Source organism: Salvelinus namaycush, chromosome 13 (genome assembly GCF_016432855.1).
Source record: "Salvelinus namaycush isolate Seneca chromosome 13, SaNama_1.0, whole genome shotgun sequence".
In the NCBI taxonomy this organism is placed as follows: Eukaryota; Metazoa; Chordata; class Actinopteri; order Salmoniformes; family Salmonidae; genus Salvelinus; species Salvelinus namaycush.
In genome coordinates, this window is record NC_052319.1 from 17,581,925 (window position 1) to 17,606,213 (window position 24,289).

The 24,289-nt window shown below is 42.3% G+C and overlaps 1 protein-coding gene across 5 annotated transcripts in view; it reads right to left on the bottom strand.

Moving 5' to 3' along the window:
- Window positions 1–4,383: 4,383 nt before the first annotated feature.
- The window catches only part of LOC120058305 (R3H domain-containing protein 1-like), a 79,562-nt gene continuing 59,656 nt past the window's right edge, over window positions 4,384–24,289 (bottom strand). For 4 of the 5 annotated variants that reach the window (XM_039006868.1, XM_039006867.1, XM_039006864.1 and 1 more), the window contains 14 exons: window positions 23,982–24,077; window positions 23,786–23,868; window positions 23,417–23,634; window positions 19,388–19,575; window positions 16,386–16,643; window positions 15,912–16,035; window positions 12,109–12,260; window positions 11,722–11,882; window positions 10,665–10,774; window positions 7,281–7,450; window positions 6,862–7,015; window positions 6,490–6,584; window positions 6,091–6,184; window positions 4,384–5,800 (listed from right to left, as the gene is read on the bottom strand). In XM_039006868.1, the coding sequence (XP_038862796.1) occupies window positions 5,649–5,800; window positions 6,091–6,184; window positions 6,490–6,584; window positions 6,862–7,015; window positions 7,281–7,450; window positions 10,665–10,774; window positions 11,722–11,882; window positions 12,109–12,260; window positions 15,912–16,035; window positions 16,386–16,643; window positions 19,388–19,575; window positions 23,417–23,634; window positions 23,786–23,868; window positions 23,982–24,077 (2,055 nt within the window). In that variant the 3' untranslated portion in view covers window positions 4,384–5,648. The remainder of the gene's footprint in view (window positions 5,801–6,090; window positions 6,185–6,489; window positions 6,585–6,861; window positions 7,016–7,280; window positions 7,451–10,664; window positions 10,775–11,721; window positions 11,883–12,108; window positions 12,261–15,911; window positions 16,036–16,385; window positions 16,644–19,387; window positions 19,576–23,416; window positions 23,635–23,785; window positions 23,869–23,981; window positions 24,078–24,289) is intronic. The other variant, XM_039006869.1, reaches the window with a different exon arrangement.

A 24,289-nucleotide genomic window follows, 5' to 3' on the forward strand; every position in this document is an offset into this window, starting at 1 on the left:
AAAATACTACTTGAATAAAAGTATAAAAGTATTTGGATTTAAATATACTTAATAAGTATCAAAAGTAAATGTAATTGCAAAAATATACTTAAGTATCAAAAGTAAAAGTATCAATTATTTCAAAGTGCTTATATTAAGCAAACCAGACAGCACCATTATATTGATATATATATATATATAACATATAGCCAGGGGCACACTACATGTAACAGTACTTTTGGGTGTCAGTGAAAATGTATGGAGTAAAAAGTACATTCTTTTCTTTAGGAATGTTGTGAAGTAAAAATTGTCAAAAATATCAACCGTAAAGTACAGATACTACTTAAGTACTTTACACCATTGTTGAATATGCAGCCCCTCATGAGCTACATGTTTCCCATAAGGACATAAACTACGCCCATTAGATGTTCAGCAAATTACTCGTTTTGTCCCGCACCAAACATATTATTTTTCGGTGACCATTTTTTGATTATTATATTTTTTTCACTGTCGGATCAAGCATAAATCGTATTTTATGGTCAATCTGGCTTCTGTATTGGCCCTACAGCATTTACGGAGATGCGTCCTTTGCAGAAGTCAGGTAAATCATACTTATTGCGACTCGTGGATGTATTTTCAGCATACCCCTATCTATCGTGAAGGAAGTTGTCAAGGAAGGGATTTTCTGTTTATACAGGACGTATCGCCTCCACCTACGGTCAAACGATTATCTCAATGCGGAGCTACATGTATATAGAGCCCTCCGCATCACTCGTGGGGGACGACATGTTTACTGTTGCCTTACTGTTGCCTAAAAAAACAAACGGGTGTGGTAGCTCACCAAACTCAACACAGAGATGTATTATGCAATGATTAATAGAACATTGCATTACTGTGCTAATAGATCAGCCTCCACTACATTACTTTGTAATGTCATATTAAGATAGTATGGGTTAAAATACGTGCACTATTTGTATTCTTACTTTATGGGGTTTTCACAAGGCAAATAGTCACAAAATGTCTGTCTTAGCATGTCAAACATCCCAGTGCTTTTCCTATAGATCATTTCCTCACACTCTAGAAGGCTCTGCATGGTTACTGTGATACAGTCTCTGCAGAAGTCAACGCATTCATACTTCTTGCAATTCGTGGAGCAGATCAGCGCTGTTGTCAAGGAAGTGAGTTTGTGTTTATGCAGGACCTCCCGTCCCCACCTAGCGTCACCCACTCATGTCAATGCGGAGCTATTGATAACAATTCACTAGCTTCGATTGCAGTCTGAGACCAATGTGTCCCAGGGGGGAGACTATACATTTTCACCACTAGTTTGCCTTCTCTATCAATAAGATGAGCATTTCAGTGACATGCATTTTGTTCTGGATGTTACATCAGGTTGATAAAGAAAATCTTATTTGATAGTCACCGTGTCTTTATGATTTTCAAAACGACAGATGAGAATTCAATCTAACCTTGTTCTTCATTAGGGTGGTTGTGGTCCCCAGATATCCAAAGAAGTGAATCCTGAACAAACACCAGATATTTACCCACTCATCTGTCAAGTAAACAAGCCCTCTGTGTTTATAGTTTAATAAAGGCGTGAAAACCTCCACCACCCCATTTTAATAGTAGGAATACAACCGAATTGGCACAGCTATTAAAGCTGTCTGTAACCTTATCTACTGTCTATGGAGCCCTTTCCAACCTGCCCTGATTTTAGCTTTACTCCTACTGTGTCTGAGCTGACCAAGTCATACAACAGTGGAGAGGGTAATGGCAGCAGGTTGTCACCCTTCTAACAGTGGGAAGGGCTGTTTTATAGGCTAGTACATACAGTATGCGCCGGGTGCTTCACTACACATCAGAGAAAAGGACCATTCTCAGGGAACGGGGTTGTATGTCATTTCCTTTCATGGAAAACATCCCCCTGCTCACAGCTTTCATTCAATGATTTATGCATGTCTAGGACTATAATGGAGGTGATAGTGAGTGCAGCTTTGTTCAATTGGTTTTGTACTGACTTACCATCAATTCTCCATGGTCTTCAGTGCATGTATACATTATAGAGCAACATTTATTATTACATTTGCTGCTTGAAATAACTTGACAATGCATAAATATGCTTGATATCAATCCCTGTGCTAGACGTCGACCCTTGGGCAGGAAAAAAAAAAGAGGAAAAAAAGGCATTGCAAATGAATATCATAAAAAAAGGGTAATTTATTGCTCAGAGAATTTCCGCAACGATGGCTCCATTTCACCAGCCTTGGCTGCAACACTGAGCTAGGTCCTCCAGATGTTGGCTTAATTATCTGTTAATAATCTCACTGTCAGTATGGAGATCCTTAATGCCATGACCGGACACCTAACAGGCTCCTTCACATCGCAGATATTAAGCGATCCATTTAAAACGGTTTCTGGCAACACTAACTCCCACAGGCTCTAGATGAGACATGGGGCAGGTGGTTAGATTTTTCTTGCGGTAAATTGCTTTATTGTTATTGGAAAGGAAAAATATGACAGTGGAGGAAGGAACTGTGTGGCATTGGGTGAGATGAGGTTGGTGGGAGGTTAATGTAGCAGACAAATTACCCTATAAAACCTGGATTGAGATGAATAGCACCAACCAAAGACCAAATTAGATAATGCCAAGTATAAAACCCACATCCCCACCAATAGCAAAATAAACCACTATCTGCTTACACTGACATCTGAGGTAGGACTATACTTAGTGTTGATGAAAAATAATAATTTTATCATAAGTTTAAACATCATGAAAGAGGCCATCCAAAGCAGTTCGGTGATGGACAGAGAAAGAGAAACCCAGAGGACCCTCATCCATTTCAAAGGACTTCTTGTGATCTGAAAAAGCACATATTTTGGTGTAAACATTTATTGGTTTCAAACTGAAATAAAAATGACTTGCACCAGCACTGAACAGTCTTTCAGAATCCACACATTTTTATCTTTGGAGAGAAATAAAAAGGATATATATATATATATATATATCTCGTACCAGTCAAAAGTTATGGTACCAGTCAAAAGTTTGGACACATACTCATTCCAGGGTTTTTCTTAATTTTTTGCTATTTTCTACATAGTAGAATAATAGTGAAGACAAACTATGAAATAACACATGGAATCATGTAACCAAAAAAAGCGAGATTATTCAAAGTAGCCACACTTTGCCTCGACAGCTTTGCACACTCTTGGCATTCTCTCAATCAGCTTCATGAGTTAGGTACCTGGAATGCATTTCAATTAACAGGTGTGCCTTAAGTTAATTTGTGGAATTTCTTTCCCTCTTAATGCGTCTGAGCCAATCAGTTGTGTTGTGACAAGTCAGGGGTAGTATACAGAAGATAACCCTATTTGGTAAAAGACCAAGTCCATATTATGTCAAGAACAGCTCAAATAAGCAAAGAGAAATGACACTCCATTACTTTAAGACATGAAAGTCAGTCAATACAAAACATTTCCTTCAAGTGCAGTCGCAAAAATCATCAAGCGCTATGATGAAACTGGCTCTCATGAGGACCGCCACAGGAAAGGAAGACCCTCAGTTCACTAGAGTTACCAGCCTCAGAAATTGCAGCCCAAATAAATGCGTCAGAATTCAAGTAACAGACATCTCAACATCAACTGTTCAGAGGAGACTGCATGAATCAGGCCTTCATGGTTGAATTGCTGCAAAGAAACCACTACTAAAGGACACCAATAAGAAAAGACTTGCTTGGGCGAAGAAACCCGAAAAATGGACATTAGACTGGTGGAAATCTGTCCTTTGGTCTGGAGTCCAAATGTGAGATTTTTGGTTCCAAATGCCGTGTCTGTGAAACACAAAGTAGGTGAACGAATGATCTCCACATGTGTGGTTCCCACCGTGATGCATGGAGGTGGTGTGATGGTGTGGGGGTGCTTAGCTGGTGACACTGTTGGTGATTTATTTAGAATTCAAGGCATACAACCAGCATGGCTACCACAGCATTCTGCAGCAATACGCCATCCCATCTGGTTTTGTGCTTAATGGAACCATAATTTGTTTTTCAACAGGACAATGACCCAACACACCTCCAGGCTGTGTAAGGGCTAATTGACCAAGGAGAGTGATGGAGTGCTGCATCAGATGACCTGCCCTCCACAATCACCCGACCTCAACCCAATTGAGATGGTTTGGGATGAGTTGGACCACAGAGTGAAGGAAAAGCAGCCAACAAGTGCTCAGCATCTGTGGAAACTCAAACTGTTGGAAAAGCAATCCAGGTGAAGCTCGTTGAGAGAATGCAAAGCTGTCATCAAGGCAAAGGGTGGCTATTTTGAAGAAACTAAAATATATTTTGATTTGTTTAACACTTTTTTGGTTACTACATGATTCCATGTATTATTTCATAGTTTTGATGTCTTCAATATTATTCTACAATGTAGAAAATAGTAAAATAAAATAAAGAAAAACCCTTGAATGAGTAGGTGTCCAAACTTTTGACGGGTACTGTGTATTCAGTTGTATAAATGTGCAAACTGTCTTTTTTCTCCAGTGACCCAGTAGGTATATAATTTAAAAAGACCTAATGAAAGATTTTAAACCATTGGCCTTGTAGGAGGAGAGGAGAAAGAGGGAGAACAGTGGTGGAGAGAGGCCATCCAAGCAGAGGATTGCTAAAATATGTAGTTGCAGTGGAGGAGTGTCATTTTTATCTCGACTTTTAAATTAAGTTAAAAACTAGGCGTGTCAAACAAAAGCCTTTCTTTGCTGCACTCATCTGTGCCCGCCTGTGACCAACACATACAGACCATTCACTGTGAAATGACAAGTGATTGAGATATTTAGTTACCAATCCTATATCAATTATTTACAAGGTGCAGGTCTTTTCATTTAACAATAGACTGACTGGGGTGTCATTTTGTGTTTCTTGGAGAATAAATCAGTAGACTCTCAAGAGAAAGGCACAAGAGACCCATTGTGTAGCTAAGGGCGACTCCATGATGTACTGGCCACAATATGGGGCTGGTGGCAGGGTGGCCGATAATCAGCTACCCTGGGGTGTGGGGAGGCTTTGGTTGTGTTAAACGGATCCAGGACAGACACTGCAACTGGGCTGGGGGAATAATAATGAGCTTTGGGTCTGACTCAAGATTAACAACTATAAAACAAATTAAAAAATAAAACAAAAATACAGACTGCCCTTTTGATATGTTCCGGCTGGTTCTCAAAACAGAGAGCAGACGGGTTTATAATATTTGGAACTTCAATAATCATGGTTTTTAAATGTTGGTACACGTTGGATCAGTGTTACGTTTCGCTCTTTTTCATCAAATCGTTAGTAAGAACATTACAAAATACAACACATTCCCCCGAAGCAAGTCTCTAGTGGAAAAACAACCCTTTACAACAAGCCAACTTAATGAGTGGGGCTGGGGGGAGTGATGGCAACAGGAAGTGACTGGCGGTGCTGGTGAGGGGTGAAAGGTCAAGCCAGGGGTCCTTAGCGCCCTCTACTGGGAGCTGGCCCTCTCCAGGGGGTGTCTGTGGCCCCTGCTCATAGTGAGTCTGAAGGAGGCTTGGGGGCCATTGTGGTGGAGGAGGGCGTCCTGCGCAGTGTATCCGGAGGGGAACATGGCCAGGATGGTGTAGACGAAGGCTGGGTCAGCAGGGGCTTGGATGGGGGTCACCGTTAGCCCCCCGACTGCCAATCTCGGAGGCTGTGGTGCTCTGGGAGCCATCTGACTACAGCCCCGGCTCTGGAGAGCTCACCCAGCAGAGAGTCCGCCTCGGTCCTGCTGATCTCTCCCGGCAGGTCAGTCACCTCCAGGACATGCCCACTCACTGTCACAGGCAGAGCAGCGAGAGACAGAGCAGCGAGAGGGGGGAGCAAGAGAGAAACTGTCAAAACCAACTTGGAGACAACCTTAGGCCCATGACCTAATTAGTTAACGTAGTACAGACTAACCCTAGCGTCCTTTGCAATCAGTTTTGTTCTATGTACAAATCTGTGGGAATTCAAATCAAAGAAAAATATAAGATAGATCTAAGAGTGAGATATGAGGGGGGGTTTTTTAGGCTTGGAGGTCCACATCTCTGTCCTCTAACAGACAGAGGGTGTTCCCTACCATTACCTGGATCACCTACACTGAGATCTGTAGACAGAGCTTTCCTTGTCTGCTTCCTCCCTCTGCCCCCTCCACCGCTGTGCCGCATCCCCATGGGTACCTGGGTGCAGAAAGAAGGACAAGAGCATGTTCAGATTACCATCTCTCGCAACTATACTTTCTTTGGACTCCAGCTTAAGGTATCGGAATGATATTGATTCAATTGGAAGACAAATGAGGAACAAAAGAATCAGAGACCAATGTTTGACTTCATCTTTTGTTTTATTTGCACAGTACTAAAGAGATGTTATGTTTCCAGGCTTTGCCTAGCATTTCAGAAGGGTATATCGAAATCCCCACATAATTCCTCCTATAAACAATAGGTAGCTTCAACTTAAGTGGATGATCTGTCTTGTGTAGACTCACCTGATGGTTGGGGACCATGGGTGGAGCGTGTAGAGGAGGACGGATCTGGGGGTTGTACTGGAGGGTCTGCCCTAGTAACGGGTACCGCGCATCTCCTGGGAAACACAGATGACAACACGCTTAATTTGGCTCAATTTCATTCGGGTTACAATTTTCCATAAAGATGGAGCAACTGAGCTGTCCTCAGGGACCCTGAGCATTCCACACATTTGTTGAATTTAGTATTAGCACACCTGATTCTTCTAGTCAACTAATGACAGCAAGCCCTTGGGATATCATATTCCTATATAATTGGAATAGATTAAATATGTAGAAATATCTGGTTGAAGGTCCCCCAGGACTGGGTAGAAAAACACTGGGTGTCTCCCTCACCTTGCCCTGGCATAAAGGGTCTGGAGAACTGGGGCATCATGGGTACGGGGGCGAGGCCTGGACGGATGCTCTTCACATTGGTTAGGTGGTGTGGGTGGGAGGGAGTTGGCGACTGGGCGGGGGAAGTTGAGGGACTGCCCAGCTGGGGAATGCTCTGTACAGACAGTTGGAGAGGACAGGGGAGGGTTAGTGGGTGAACACAGACCTCACAGACACCATTACATTTAGTCTCAGGGATACTCCCTTCTTAGAAAATTACAGACCATGGTCACGACTGTCCACGTCATCAAACCAAACCTCATTACTACATTTACACTCAGCATGTGATACTGATAAATATATATTTTTTAATTAAATTGTTTTTGTTTATATATATATATATTTTTATCTGCAGGTTCTCGCTGGGTCCCTGCACTCACCTGTGAGGTGTCTAGAGTGGAGAGCTCTGTGGATTTCTGTCCTCTCGTGTGGTCCAGAATGTAGTACTTGCTGTGTTTCCACTGCGGGGGCGAGTGAGGCCGTGGTTGCTGGCCGGGGGGCAACGTCAGCTGCATCATCACCATCCCACCGCCTGAGGGAGGGGGAACGCCTAGGGGGGCACAAAGACACCAAGAACAGACATTAAAATCTCATTAAATTCAATAAACGTTTATTTATCCCCTCAGGGGCAATTAAAGATTTAATGTGTATAAACATCTTGTCCGCCTGTTAACATGAGAATTCCAGTATGTTCATCCTGTGTGTGTAGCAGGTTTACCTTAAAGATATTTATCAAGTTCAATAGGATCAGCGTATGTCAGTGTGACTTAAATTATTTCCTTCTGTTTGTATTTCATTAGTGCATTATGAAGAAAAATAAAATGTCCACGTTTGCTGTCTCACCGTTAGAATCCTTTGTAATCTATTTGTGTGACATTAAATGAGTGGAGGTTAACATGTTATTAGTAACTAAATTCCATGTTTGAACAAAGTGTTTGTTGATATGCGTATTATTCTTGTCTGGTCGCGACTTTCCAAGGACAGCGCCGACCACTAATACATAATCATATCTAAAACCTTCAGCCGTCAAGCATCCATTTAAAGTTGTTTGCCCAACAATGAAGGGTTAGTGAATTTACTAGACCTGCACTTGGCCTTATTAAAAGAAGAGTTCTGACTGCACTTAGCCTGTCTAATTATTTTTGGCGGGGGTTTAAAAGTAAACAGTGTCTATATAATGCTCTTATCCTGACAGGGTGTAAACCACTGTATATGGCTAACTCATGCATGAAGAAAAAAAGTCTTCAAAGTGTGCCAAAAAAGCTGTACTTGTAATAGAAAACCAGGCAAAATATTAAATCTTTAGGCCCGTCTTGGTGCAATATGATGCAGTTTATTGGGATTTAATTGCAAATGAAGAGGCCACAGAGAAACAAAGTTGACCATAGAGCAGCTTAAGGACCAAAACACAATTCCACATTTGAACAAAATTATAAATGGCATTCTCTTTCTTTAAAGGACTTATCTAACTCCTTGTAAGCTGTTTCATATGAACATTTTGAATGATGCATCCTGTACACTGTTACCTTTATACACATAGTTTAGGAATGCACTCGTATCTATACTGAACAAAATAATAAACGCAACATGTAACAATTTAAGATTTTACTGAGTTCGTTCATAGAAGGAAATCAGTCAATTGAAATAAATTAGGCCCTAATATATGAATTTCACATGACTGTGCGGGCATCAACCACCAGGCCCAGTCAATCAGAATGAGTTTTCCCCACAAATGGCTTTATTACAAACAAAAAATATCCTCAGCAGAACTTTCCCTCCTCAGATGATCCCGCAGGTGAAGGAGCCGGATGTGGAGGTCTTGGGCTGGCCTGTTTACGTGGTCTGCAGTTGTGCCAGATTCTCTAAAACGACGTTGGAGGCGGCTTATGGAAGCGAAATTAACATTACATTCTCTGGCAACAGCTTTGGTGGACATTCCTGCCTGCAGTCAGCATGCCAATTGTACACTCCCTCAAAAATGGACACATCTGTGGTATTGTGTTACAAAACTGCACATTTTAGAGTTGCCTTAATGTCCACAACACAAGGTGCACCTGTGTAGCGAGCATGCTGTTTAATCAGCTTCTTGATATGACACACCTGTCAGGTGGATGGATTATCTTGGCAAAGGAGAAATGCTCACTAACAGGGATATAAACAGATTTGTGCACAAAATTTTAGAGAAATTTCTGGGATCTTTTATTTCAGCTCATTGAACATGGGACCAACACTTTACATGTTGCGTTTTATTTTGGTTTAGTATATATTCTTGGATGAAGTAGCTTTGATCTTGCCCACTGATGTCTGAAAATATTCCTGCATCTCCTTTCGTTTTACTTTTAAATTATTAATTTCTTTGTCAGTGGCACATTCTTCTTGCTGTTCTAACGGCTGCAAAGACAATTATTGCCGTATGATGGAAGCCTCCACACACTATCTGTCAATGGAATCCTTACTTTTTTGGATGTAATTTATATGGAGCTGTCTACCTCTCGCATTCATGGAGCTAAAGAAGTCACTTTGAACCAATGGCTTCTTGCCGCTGAAACACTTTGTGATGTGTTGCTTTGAGTTTCTCTTTTCCTATCATTTATTTTGATCCATGTATGTTTATTTAATTTGATACCATAGGTCCTCGGATGGGATTGGGATGGGGGGAGGGAGGTGTAACTTCATTTTGTATGTATGTATTCATGTTTGCTGACAATTATTATTACTAAATTAAAAAAACATTTAATCACAAAAAAAAGAAACAGAATACGCAACAAAATACATATTTTAATTTGATAGTATTTGCTACAAAAAAAATGAATGGAATTATTTTTCACTTGGTAATCCCTGCATGTAATTAAAACATTTACCACCTCACTTCTGAACGGAGCAAAATCTAATTTCAGGATTTGAAAGAACATTTCCCTTTCCATTTTAATTAGATATTCAAGGAGAAAAGACAAAAAGAGAGGGAGAGATGGAAAGATGGAAAGGAGAGAGAGATGGGGTGACTGACGATGGCTATACTGATTCACAGGGGCTTCGCCACAGAGAGGAAATTCACATTAACTGAAATTAGAACACCCATGAAAGCCCTTACTTTCTTAAGATGGCCATAACTGGGAACAAAGCAGCAGAGGAATTACTTTTTAATTACCAGCCTATATCTGTTCAATAATTAGATCGTTAAGACTTGGAGTGTCATTTCAATTAGCACCTTAACGCTTCACAGCTAACAATCGAGGGGGGGTGGGAGGGAAGGCTGGCAGGGTGTTAAGGCGTCTACATGACTACCTTTCTTTTGTTGTTGCCACGCCGTATAATTATAGCTTTGGCCCTGGGAGATGAGAATGCTGCCTGCCTGTCTGTGCCCCCTCACCCTTTTAGAATCGATTCAATTCCATTTTGAATTGCCAGAGAATTCAGTCTGAAGTAATTTCTCCTGATGACACCTGCCTCTATTAAGTGGGGTTCTAATTCCAGGGTTTGGTGAAAGGTTATTTTAGGCTATTAGACTCCAGTGTTTCACACAGGGGGGATTGGATTGAAGAGAGTATTAAAGCACAAAAAAATAGAGGTAGCAGAAAGGTTTAAAACAGGGTGCGAAGAGAAAGTCGTACAGGGAAGCTAGTGATCTGTTGGTTTTGTTCCAGAGACGACCTATACGGCAGCTAATTTTATTGACAGTGATTGATATTTACTTCCTAGTTGAGACCTGGTTGTAATGGATGCTGTGGCTCAGGCTGGCTCTGTGCTGTGACTGGGCTGTGTACCTGAGCACTGCTGTGCCTGATGGAGGGGCTGCTGGGAGCTGCAGGGGGAGGACGGCCGAGGGAACTGCATCTGCTCTGATCCAGGAGGCGGCAAGAACCCAACAGAGGAGCTGCAGAGAGAGAAACACACACACACACTTTTTAAAGCTGAGCAGCAGAGAGGCAAAGCTCTGGCAGCGCTTCACTCAATGTAATCAGAATTTGGCTCATCAGTTTAAAATGGGCTAAATTACTGAAGTGGAACACTGTACACAGGGGCATTAGAACTACCACTAATATCCTCAATCAGAAACGAGTAAAGGCTGGGAATCGCTACGGACCTCATTTTCTACCAAATCAAAACAAATCAAGGGCAATCATCATTTTTTACTGTGTCTCCGTAACCGAATTGCGGTTGCAGTGTGCAACTTTGGGTTTTCTGCTTTCCAGGCTCTTCTTTCGCTCATTTCAGTTGTGATTTAATAAGGATAAAAGCAAAGCGAAGGCAGGCAGGAGGCAGGGTGATGCGTCAGCCCAAAGCACAGAGGCAGGCAGCTGCTGCTGGAGACAGTCGGCTCTTCGCTCTGCTCGGCACCCTGAGGAATAGTGTGCGTCTGCACAGCGGACCAGAGGGCTGGCATGAAGGATGGTGTAGAGAGAGCAGCTCACCACATGGGACCAGCAATGTTATATTAAGACTCAGTAGATATCTGGCCTTATAAATCATCTTGAACATGGCCTACTAAAGAAGAGGCCCCATGAGGGGGAGGGAAGAGGGAGGTGAAAAGTGACCCCTTTCTTTGCCATGCATAGCCCAGCGTGAAGCATCACAGAGACGGGCTAGTTATCGGTTAAAACTAAAAACGTCTCACTGTAAAATCAGGAATATATTAATGGTCTGTAATATTGTAATTAGTCTAAATTCAGAGTATTTGAAACATTGGGATTTCCTACTACATGGTGTTTTGTTAAACTGGGAATACATTTAGAATCGGTATTCAACAATATAATGGGTCTACAATAAGTGTAATGGGTATAGGTATTTCCATGTTAAAACAGTGTGGTGATGATGTCCAACCTAATGGTGTTCTGTTGATTGGGTGTGATAACACTGTAGTAGACCTGGACACCAGAGCCAGGCATGGGCCCCTGGTTGGACTGGTTGTGGTTGGGGATGATGATAGGCTGCTGGTATGTCTGCTGTGGCACACCCTGGGAGCCTTGGGGCTGCATGGATACCTGCCAAGACAGACCCAGATTACACATGGTCAACATGGGATGCCAAAAAATATACAAGATCGTTATTGTAAAAGAGAATGGTTCTTAATGACCAAGATACTTGGCTAAATAAAGGATTAAATAAATATACTTTTTTTAACGTCTTAATAATGTTCATCATTGACAATTGTGTTTTGATATTATAGACTTACACTGACTTAGTGTTGGTGAAATACCAAGTACTCACCTGATAAGATGGCATGGAGGGATACTGGACCATCATGCCTTGCATCTGATTTCCCATATTGCTATGCAGGCCACTGACAGTGTTCTGACTCTGTGGCACTCCAATCATACTCTGATAGCTCTGTGGTTGATTTGGCATCACAGTTTGGTAACCTGGAGAAATAAAGAGAGCGAGTTGAAGTTGATACAATCAAAAAGTGGACACAAATGACTTGAGATTCTTAGATTTCAGCAGACTTGCATTGAAATGAAATGCAAAGTTCCTTGGCACAGGACAAGCTGTGTGCTTATTTATTTGAAAAGTGATCAATGAATGAAGTCAACATTAAATTGGCTCGGTGAATAAACAACCTTTAAGAGCCAAAGTAATTTCGATAGGATTTATCCTCCGCTGGTAAGATTATGGGAGACACGAAGAGAGAAAAAAACTTTTCATAGAGTACGTTAGAGAAATTATCCTCTTTTTTTCACTGGGTAAAATACATCAGTGTCAAGGTTACCAGAGTGCGTGTAAAGCTCTGAGAACGCCATTGAAAAACCCTCCAAAGCAGGCGCCCCGAGGAGAGGTATGGGGGATGGAGGGGAGAAAACTGCAGGAGGTAAAAAGGAGGAAGGGAGTGAGGTGGGGGCCTGGGCAATTTTCAATTTCTCCTGGCTTTTGGCCAGAGCGACAGCAATCAATTTGGTCCAGATGAGAAGAGAAGTGGGACAAAAGGAATGGATGGCCCCCGGCGGGGAATGAAGGAGAGGCAAGCGACGAGAGAGGCTGTTCGCTATTTTTAGTGCCATTCTCCCACCTCCACTTACAAACTGAGCATGAAGCGAATATAATATTAAACACTCTCTGCTTCGGCTGACTGAGCAGAGGAAGGAGAGGAGAAAGGAGACGCTTTGCACTATGGTACCACCCAGACCCTGAACCTGGACCTAGGGACTCAAAAGGTTTGAATTGCTTGCCTTGCTGCTTGCAGACAGTGTTGCCTGCCTGGTTAAAAAGGCACTGACTGTCAGGCGGCTATAGCAGATAAGATGAAACAGGCACGCCACCCCTCTCCTTGTTACAGCAGATGAGAAAGGCAGCAGAAGCCTCAGTTTAAGTTCAAAAGCTTAATCTTTGCTTACAAGAATAAGGGAAAGGACTAGGCTTTCTCAGATGCCTGGGGAAAGGAGTTTTCAGACGGTACTGGTGTCCTTCAACTCAGATCTACCACAACATTTTTCTTCCTCCCTCTTTTCACCAAAAAACATTTTCCTTCGGCTATATTTGACCACATGTGGAGAAGTATAGTACATTTTCACAGACAATGTCAAGTTTCTGCTGATATTTTATGATTACAACAATTGCACATATTATGAATATAATACTGTCTTCATAATTGCAGTTGAGACTCTTGCACAAGCCTTTTATAGTTAACAGAATCAGCTAATAATGAGCAGTATAATATATGTTAACAGAATCAGATTTTTATTATGAAATAATTGTAGAAGTGGAGCACACAAAAAAGTTGAAGTCTGATGTACAAGTCAAAACCAAAAATGAGGGCACTTTTTATGGCAGGAACATCGAGCATAAAAACAAAAATACACTGAGTCTTCACAAATATTCCCGGCGAGATACATTTAAAGTCTCAGTCAAGTCATAAGGCCTTCTGATTTGATAGTCAATAATCAAGAATACCCAGAAGACAGGAGGGTTTTAACGTGTGAGTTTTACAGCAGTTTGATTGATTGCGTAATCGTTAGTGCTGAGCGATTAACCAACATTTCTGTTATTTTTCATTTTTTAAAACAACTATTGTCCAACATCGGTTCAATTATTTGGATTCCATTTCATTCAGGGTTTTTTTGCGAGCTCAATGCAAATTTTATCACTGCAGATTCTCTAAAGATAAATATTCTATAGTTTAGCTCAGTGTTTCCCAATCCTGGTCCTCGAGTACCCCCAACAGTACACAATTTCGTTGCAACCCTTGACAGACACATTTTAAAATTTAACTAGGCAAGTCAGTTATAAGAACAAATTCTTATTTACAATGACGGCCTACCCCGGCCAAACCCTAACCCGGGCGACACTGGGCCAATTGTGCACTGCCCTATGGGACTCCCAATCACGGGCGGTTGTGATACAGCTTGGAATCGAACCAGGGTCTGTAGTAACGCCTCTAGCACTGAGATGCAGTGCCTTAGACCATTGTGCCACTTGGGAGCCTGATGATTAGTTGACAAGTTGAATCAGGTGTGCTTGTCAAGGGTTACAACATGTGTATTGTTGAGGGTACTTGAGGACCAGGGTTGAGAAACACTGGTTTAGCGCAGAAAACATAGCAATTAACTACAATGACCATAATCCAGTGCACGCCTACTTATCTCTACCTGAAAATACATTATCTAACTGATTAATAGTTCGTATTCAGCAGTCAAAAGTATGCCATATTTACTTTGATGAACAAATAAAATTGATATTTTGTCAGACAGCATAGACAGCCACTCTATAGAGATGAGATGACTAGGAATTTAAAAAATAATCAAATAAAACAAATGTAATATACACAACTGAAATATTAAATTAAATTAAAGTAATGTGAATAAAAGATGGGATTAAGTGATAAGCAGTAATTGTTAGTCACTACCATCATGGGACTTTTAATTGTTTTATTCTGTGTTACAGCATAATGCGGTGTGCTTCTGCTGCCTATCATTAAAAATGTCTACAAAAATTCTATAAACTGAAACCGACCTCAAAAAGCACTGATCGCTCAGAACTACTAGCGGTAGAGTGTGGTTGGCGAACAGTTCTGTCTGAAGAGGTGAGAGTGAGGGGCTGGAAAAGAGACCGGTTCACTGTGAGAATCATAGGCCTCTCAGACAGTGCCCCGGCCCCGTATCCTGAGCCTCTGGTTTTACCACGGAGGGCCAATACCTGGTTCCACCCATGGAGGGTCAAGATCCACCAGTATCCAGGACAGGCCTTTCGGTTATAACCCAGTCTGGAGGACTGATATCCAGGTAGGACACCCATCTAAACACCTGACTTTGGACCCACAGGCATATAAACTTTCTGACATTTCCCTGCTGGAATTCACCATCATTTAATCATTTCCCCATTTGAAATCCCCATCCTTTTCTCCACTGCCAACCTGCATGACAGATGCATGTACAAAGGCTGGCAGGTAATTAAAACAAAATTCCCCATTTCCTTTTAGAGATCAGATTGGCTTCTGGATTTCAGTGGTGCAGCGGAGCATCTGTTTCTCTAGACAGGCCAGTGAATAATGCCTCAGCGATACACAGTGGGGGGGAGGGAAACAATGCTAATAGTGTATTTGATTGGGAATTGTTATTATGGGGTAAAAGAGTAAGACAAAACAATGGCCAAAACTGCAGAGAAAAGCATTCCAACACAGTAGTTAGCTTTTCGCTCTGCCCCAGGGGCACTGTCTAATTTCCCCTCTGCAGTTTACTTAAATTAGCCTATTGTGTACCCGCCATAAAAGCAGATAACCGGAGAGAACAAAGTGCTGAGTGTAATAGAAAAGTAGTGTGAAAAGGGAGGGAGGAGCGGTAACAGCCATCTCCCCGCAGCTTGATATAAACTGTATTAAAATAAACACACAAGGAGGTGTGGTATAGGGTATTTTACCCCCCATGTAGATATCTTTAATGCAAACCACTCCACTGATGGTATTACATATATTCCACCAGAGAAATAACACACACCTGAAAGTAACACCTGTTTTTAATAGAAGAACTTGGCAGCTGAGATGGATGGTTGAGTTACTGGTTCAGCCTGTGCTAGATACCTACCTGTCTGTTGTGTGGGCGGGGGCATTGGCTGACTCTGTGGGGCGCTGTACTGCACTGTGCCCACAGGCCTGTACTGCTGGTTGGCCAGGGGGTACTGGCCTGGTGCACAGTAACATGCTGACATCTGTAGGCAGAGATAGAGCAGTCTAAAATGGCATACCATTAATACCAACACAGCTATCCATCTCTCTGAGGTCTCTGAACATACAGTACAGTACCTCTGCTGGTGTGTGGCATAGTTACCAATTGCCATTTAAATGCTATTTTAAGTAGAGAGAGAAAGTATTTATGAACAAATGTATTGTACATGTCTCTCAGATAGTAATGATGGAACATTACAATCATGTAGTTGAGGGAACAAAGATACTGGCCAAGCATTGATTAAGATAGTCAGTTAGATGGAACAAAAGTATATTAGTACTAATGTAACAGAATAGTGTAAAATCAGGTTAGGCTCAGATGTACAGAAACTACCTGCTGCATGGGCTGCTGCATGTAGCCCTGTTGCTGCATGACCGGCTGGTTGACAGGCGGAGGGGCGGGGGTGTTGTAGGCCTGGGGGGCAGGGACGGGCTGGACTGGAGGGGCCACCATGTAGCCCTGCTGCTGCGGGGGGGTCTGGAGCACGACGGAGGAGGGGTACATGGCAATGTGGGTGTCCCGACCTGGGCCCTCCCCAGAGGCCTGCCGGGTCAAGCTCATGTGGCTGAAGTGGGCTCCTAGGTTGTTTTGCTGTGGGAGCACACAGAAACGTGTTAAATTGATACATTATATTATTACATGTCTTTTATATATTTATTAATATAATGTGAGTTCAGGAATGGCTCTACTTGAACTACAACAGAACCTTGTATATAATTAATAATATATCATACTTTTATATAGCGATTTTCTGAAACCCAAAGACTTCTATAGAAAACTATAGGCTAGTACTACCGAACTACTACTGCTGGCTCCTTGTGTCGTCACAGTGTTCGCCGAACAGCCTACAGCAATTCAGTTGGATACAGCCAACCATGCAAAGCAAAAATCCGAAGGCCCTAACACTGAATTCCTCCTGACCTGTTTAAGTGTGGTTTGGTTTACTTTACAGGGTGGCGGGTGGTTATGGACTTTCAGCATTGCTATTCATAGAACATCAAATTCCATCATCTGCTGTGAAATTAATTATTCAAAGCAGCCTTCCACAAATGTAAAAATGTAATTAGTCATTAAGGGATGTTTATTGGTAGAGGGAGGTCAGGAAAGAGGTTAACGGAACACATGATTTGCATCAATGGATGGAGTGTGGTAGAAATACACAACACATGAAAATAAAACTGATTCCATTTAGCATTAATTGGCATATTAAGTCTTACTAAGGGGGAAAAACACTAACCATTAACTAACTGCATTCGATTAGCCTCGAGAAGTAACGCTAAGCAATGCCTGACACTAGTGAATATAAGTTAATTAAAGGAACTTTTGCAAATTTGAAATTCTGTCCTTGTGTGTATTATTTCATGAACATTAGCCTAAATGTTACATTCAGATCTTAATGTGGGCATATAGCAAGAACAGAACATTAGCTCCATTAATTTTGCTGTAGAGAATTTCTATATTTTATTCATCACAGTCATCTATCATATAGCTGGAAAATGACCCTATAATATTCCCAATTCGCAGTCTCGGGCACCTACAGTAGCAAACACCAGTTTGGCTCTGTACTAAGTTCACTATGCATTTACAAAAGTTATCAACAGATTTTTTGGCTCTGTACTAAATTCACTACACATTTACAGATTTTTTAAAACAAGCCATAAGAGGGAAGATGGGATAGAACCCAAATATTGAGGTTGAAGGAAGAGTTGAATGAAGGAAGAGTAAAGAGATGAAAGTCAAGTACCACAGTGTATTGTTGGTTAGGGGAGACGGAGAGCAGCTGAGGTGGGTAAGAGACAGATGAGTACTGGACAGGCTGAGGAGAAGGCTGGAGGGGCCGGACCGGCTGAGGAAGCGATAGAACAGACTGAGAAGAGGAGGAGAGGAAAAGAGGCAGAGGAGAGGAAAAGAGGCAGAGGAGGAGAGGAAAAGAGGCAGAGGAGGAGAGGAAAAGAGGCAGAGGAGGAGAGGAAAAGAGGCAGAGGAGGAGAGGAAAAGAGGCAGAGGAGGAGAGGAAAAGAGGCAGAGGAGGAGAGGAAAAGAGGCAGAGGAGGAGAGGAAAAGAGGCAGAGGAAGAGAGGAAAAGAGGCAGAGGAGAAGAGGAAAAGAGGTAGAGGAGAAGAGGAAAAGAGGTAGAGGAGAAGAGGAAAAGAGGCAGAGGAGGAGAGGAAAAGAGGTAGAGGAGAATAAAAGAGGTAGAGGAGAATAAAAGAGGTAGAGGAGGAGAGAAGAGGTAGAGAAGAGGCAGACAAGACAAGAGGTAGATTAAAGGAGAGAAGTAGACGTAGAAGGTGAAGAGGAGAGGTAGGAGGAGAGAAGTACAGGAGAGGAGAAGAGGAGAAGAGGAGAAGCGTTAGAGGGCAATGGGTTTAGTCAAAGACATTAGGCAGAAGATGCAAACACTGCAAGAGGAGAAAGCATTGCCATCTCATAAACAAAATAATTACAGTAGGGGAAAAGGATATTAGTTTAGTGCTAGCTCCTGGGGAAATACAACTAAACAGTAATGAAGTTAATTAAGACAAAGAGCTCAGTCAATAGATGACCATGGATATGAATATCCTCTATCCTCTACCAAGGTTGACTGGTGGAAATCAATTACAAGACATAAATATGAACACCATGGGACAGCTCTTAGTTCAATATAAATATCCTCCAATTTGCAAACCCCTCATCCCCTGTGTCTATAATGATGTCTTTATTAGAAAGGGACATTGCTGCTTCGCATCATCGGAAAGTCATCCTTGTCCGACCCCTGGGTTGTGCACCCACACTATCAGAGGTCAACTCATTTTCCTGCCCTGGTATTTTCACTAATGAAGCTCAACCCCTCCGGCTCCGTTTTTTTTTAAGGACCTCTCCATGACAGGTTGTGTTGATGGGGATCTTGCTATTAGAGATTGCTATTCCTACCACCGAGGGATTGTATAAATTCTAACGATTACCGTTTGGGCTGTGTGCTGCACCAGGGTCACAGTGTTTAGCCGACACTCTGAACTCAATTCATTTACTCTTGACAGGGGTGGCGACTAAGGAGAACGGCAGGTTGCAAAATTTCCTCAATGAATTACACCGTACGAATGTCAAGCACCGCCATGGTAATGTTTTGAAATGGGGGCCATGTCAATCACCAGGGTGTTTTAGGATGACTGAGTAAGCATCAGTTGTTTTCCTACTTTCCCTTGCCCTGCTAGGGGTTAAACAAACACGTTATGGTTTGTAATGTGTAGATGTTATGAATACGCCGGTGACATCTACATTTTCTCCTAGGCTTCAATTGAATTGAATTACATTTCAAATTAAATTCAGTGCCCTGCTAAAGGGTGTTAGCGGACCTGTGAGAGGACGTGGTTGTGATTGGTGGGCTGGTGTTGGTGGCGGCCAGGAGGGTGTGGAGGAGGGAGCATGGGCTGCTGGGTCCTGCCCTGCTGATTATGATGCTGATGATGTTGATGCTGAGGAGCCATGCTGTGGTTGGGGTTGTACACCACAGCACTGCCATCCGGGTTCACAAAGGGCTGGCCTGTAGGTAGAGAGGAGAGGGGCAGGGCTGAAACACACAAGAAAACCACCAGCACTGGTATCTCTATTAACACATTAATGATCATAATTTTCAGCATTATAATCAACACGAACCATCTTTTTAAATCACATCAATCATTATTGTCAACATTCTCTTCATCCCTATTGACATTGGCCCCATTATCAACATTAAACATATTCTTCCAACGCTTTGATACGAATTTGCCAAATTGCTAGGTATCCAGAAATGTAATTTGGCTAGCATTATCCTTACAGCAGTTGTAGACAGTATAGTGTCCAAAGGGCTTCATTTACATAGCCTATTTCTGAATTCACACAGTGAAGTGAGTAAATATTTATAAGAAATGTGTACCTTTGCATGAGCAGGAAAAAGACGAAGAATATTGTGTGCGGAGGCACCTTGTGTAGAGAGAATATGAAAGAAACATCTAGGATAGATTTCTGCTCTCATTCTTTCCTAGGGCTCATTTCTCCTCTGAATCGCTGGTGAAAAATGCATTGATGGTTCTATGGGGGTTTACTGTGAAATAGGCTGGCTCCGAATGCCGAATATCCTTTTGTGAAGGTATTTTTTAATGCAGAAAGGAGGTTATTGCCACGGAGCAGTGCAGAGACACTCAGCTCCAGTGTATGACTTATATATCACATTACCTGGTAAAATCTTGGGTGTTTATTCCTTACATTTGTATTCTACACACATCTAATGAAGTGCCTGTTGGTAATATACATTATCATAAGGATCACACTCCACAGACATGTTTGCTTTGTGAGCTCTACAGTTACTCATATACTACGAGGATTAGAGAGGGTTTGGTCATGGTCTTATTTTACTAAATCTAATATCGGTGAGTATCTACTATAGTTAGCATTTTTCCTACACATTTGGAGTCATAATAAATAGAGAAGAAAATATATAGGCTATACATTTGCACTCTGGGCTCATTTGCCAGTGGTGAGAGGATAGGTTTTCCTCGATTTTTTGCACGTGTGACGCCCACATGGACCTGAAAATAACTCCTCTTGAGTTTTGAACTATCAGGTGGCTAAATTAATTCCTGGGTGCTACACAAGACATTTTCCAAGTCCTTAAGAAAGGTCAATAAGCAATTACACACCCCTGGCTGGCTCTTGAAAAACATATTAGTGCCAGCTCCATATACCCAGGCTTATCAGCCAGACCCATGCATATTTAAGAACTAACCTTCTCTACGTCGGCCGCTGAACGAGCAGACTGAAGAGGAATGCATTATACATCAGAGCGCCGACTTAGACTCTCCAGTTTTTCTATATTCAATAACACCGTACAGTATGGCTCCATTATCCCTTGTCTCAGCAACACTTTAGGGAATTTGTTTTGACCAACGTCGGGAAATATTGATCTTGCGAGCGCGCTATCGTTTTTCAAAGTGCTTCTTCATCTGCGGGCGGCAGAGAGATGGATCCTCATTTGAATGCAAGCCGGCTAAGACAGCGACTCCCGTGTCAAATCTAAATAATTTGAGGAAAGCGATACACATTCTGTCGGTTGGGTTTACTATTTAAAAAGGACAATCAAAGCAAGTTCTAATTTTCACCTCCCCCAAAATACTCAGCAGCATCAGAACTCAAATACATCATAAATAATGCATGAAGAAATGCCTTGTGTTCTGCTGTGGCGTTCCACCACTTTCTTCCAGATACACCCCACACCCGAGATACACCACCCTCCCCAGCTGGCTCCAACATTAAACAACAGTACGCTGTCTGTCTCTCTATGCACCACAAGAAGAAAGCAGTCAAGGAATAAGCAGCAAGTTGTGAGAGTTTGTGAGTCGTGTTAGTTTGAATGAGAAGATATCGGTTTGTGAAAGAAACCCAATGGCAGGACACAAGACACATTTTACATCCCCCACGGCAAGCCCCTGTACTGTACAACTAACTTACACCTAACCAACCTGGTCCGATGGTAGGGTTAGAGGGTACCAACCTGTGTGTGGGTTGACCAGGATACTCCCTGGCGGTATCCCTGTGGCTTCCAGGGGAAGCAAATAGTAGCTAGTGTTAGCTGTATTTGCTGGTGGTGGCGGCACCGGGCCGCTCCTGCCTCCCGCCTCATAAGTCACAGTACTACTAGTGCAGGTGGCTGGGTAAGCCACTGGGCAGGGGGGCGCGGCGTGGTTGTGAGGGTGGCCAGCCTGGGTTAGAGCTGGGACGGTGAGGGGCAGTTGGGAGCGAGAGAGCGAACCCGTGGAGGACCCTACACTACTAGAAGACTCTAGGGAACCTAGGGAGGGGAGGGAAGGAAGGAAGGAAGGAAGGAAGGAAGGAAGGAAGGAAGGAAGGAAGGAAGGAAGGAAGGAAGGAAGGAAGGAAGGAAGGAAGGAAGGAAGGAAGGAAGGAAGGAAGGAAGGAAGGAAGGAAGAAGGAAAGCCTTAACCTACAGACACAGCAGAGTTAACACACCATGCTTAGAGTTGTTGTATGGGGATGGACAGGGAGAGTCGTAAGATGCATGCCAAGGGTCAAAGGAGATACTGATGGTATCTACTGGAGGAGAAGCTGCTTGAATTCATTGGGTATTTATATTAGTCTGGCTTAGACAATCACCTATAACTGTATAATGCATCAATGGTTGAGGCCATTGCCATAAAAACCTTTAGTTGACCCAAGTAGAAATCTAATGTTTTTCATTAAGAAATGCACTTCTTTGAAAGGTCAGTTTTGAAATTCCATACCTACACAACCTATGATCTATTCTAATTACCTGTGGGACTGATGCGGTCATAAAATAGAAAGAGGATGATGATATCGTCAGCAGCTCTAAATGACAAGTTAATTAATTTCTTGATTAACGTCTTCGTTTAGCTATTCACTTTGTGTGTCCAAGCACCACCACCATGTCCATTGTGGGCAGAACAGAACACAACACTTAATGAAACTAATAGATTCTTGAACTGTACATAATTAGATCATTAAGACTGGAATCTAATCACTGTCTGGTAAACAAAATAAAACATGATTGACTAAGACATTCTACTACAATTCTAAAAGAATAAGAAACCACTGATAGCATATTACCATAACATTTGTAGAACTATGGTTCAAAGAAAGGAAGAGAAAATGTATAAACGCTAAAATAATGCGTTGTTGAATTGGCTAGCTACTTATTATTAGCTATTAAACTGACCATTGTATGTTTGAGATGGGGCACTTCTTTTTTGTGAACGTAATAACCAATGAATTCACACTCCAGATACCAAATGGTAGTAATAAAATGAGAGGAGGAGCGGCAAATGTAATAAGAGGAGAAAGTATGCTAGAAAGGCACACATTAGAAAGCACACTGTCAAAAATGTACACACTGTCAATATGTGAGTGGTATGTTAAGTGCCAGCAAGGTGTGACAATGCACTAAGACCTGCATCAATGTTGCCAAATAGAAAAGAGGTGCTCCGTCAATATCTTGATCAAATCAAATGAGGGGGGGGGACACACACAAAAAGCATCCATTTCACCTGGCAGGAGTCTTCATAGGGAATTTGTCTCTTTAAATACTAAAAGCATTCAAACCCTTTGACAGAATGATGGGCATTATTCTAGAATCTGCCTTAGGTCATGTCACATGGCTTCTCTGATTGGACGCTCCTCTAATGGACAGGCCGTTTTGACAGGTGCTGCACTGCTGATTGGCCAATATAAAGGTGGAGATTTAGAGTGAAGTGAACTGTGATTGGTGGTTAGTTTGGTTAAACCAGACTGAACACTGCACTCACCATGGAGGGTGGCATTCAGTCTGGTTTAACCAGGCTAGTTGATAGTGGAAGTGGTGGTTATTTATTTACCAGTCTTAGAGAGGCGACCCATGCTCTTGCTGCTGCCCGAGCTGTCTCCCCTGATGAGGACAGAGATGCCGCTGAAGCTGCTTGCCTTGGTCATGGCTGGCCTCAGGTTACGGTTGGAGCTGTCAGAGTCTGTGCTGCTCCACGGCCGAGGGTCAGAGTACTTGGGTTCGTTCTCAGAGCTGCTCTGGCGACTGTTGGCCGGGCGGCCATCTTTTAACCTGAGGAAGGAGCCATTTTAAACCATTATGGGAATATACATTTATTAGCTATTATAAGAGATAGAAACTGATTAATAGCATAACCATTTCCTAAGCAGAGAGTAAGAGATAGGGAATTTGTCATGGCTATGTTACGGTGAGAGATAATTACCTAAACATTTGCCGCCTTTGCTGTGTGCTGTTACAAGCATCATCCTCCTGTATCCTTTTTTCAAGAGCAAAGCCATCTGGACCCTGTAATAAAATAAGCTCTGTTCGCTACTTGTATTTATTGACTCCAACTCTCATAATCTGCATTGAAAACCTATTAAATTAATATTAAGGGAATTCTATGGGATGGTTCTTACATCTTGAGCAAATATCCTGTCCCTGGCCCTCTGGTACTCCTCCTCTCGTTCCTCTATAGACTTACTCCTCCGGTCGTCCTTCAGCCGCATCCGCATCTAGACACGTCAACACAATGCTTTAGCACTAACATCTGACACATACATCAACTGTCTCCTTTAGCAATTGTTTGTTAGTTAACAGTAACAAAGGGCTAAGGGAATATACTCTAGGAAACACTGAACCAATCACCATTAATACATGATGACTCCTTGCTGTCCCCAGTCCACCTGGCCTTGCTGCTGTTCCAGTTTCAACTGTTCTGCCTGCG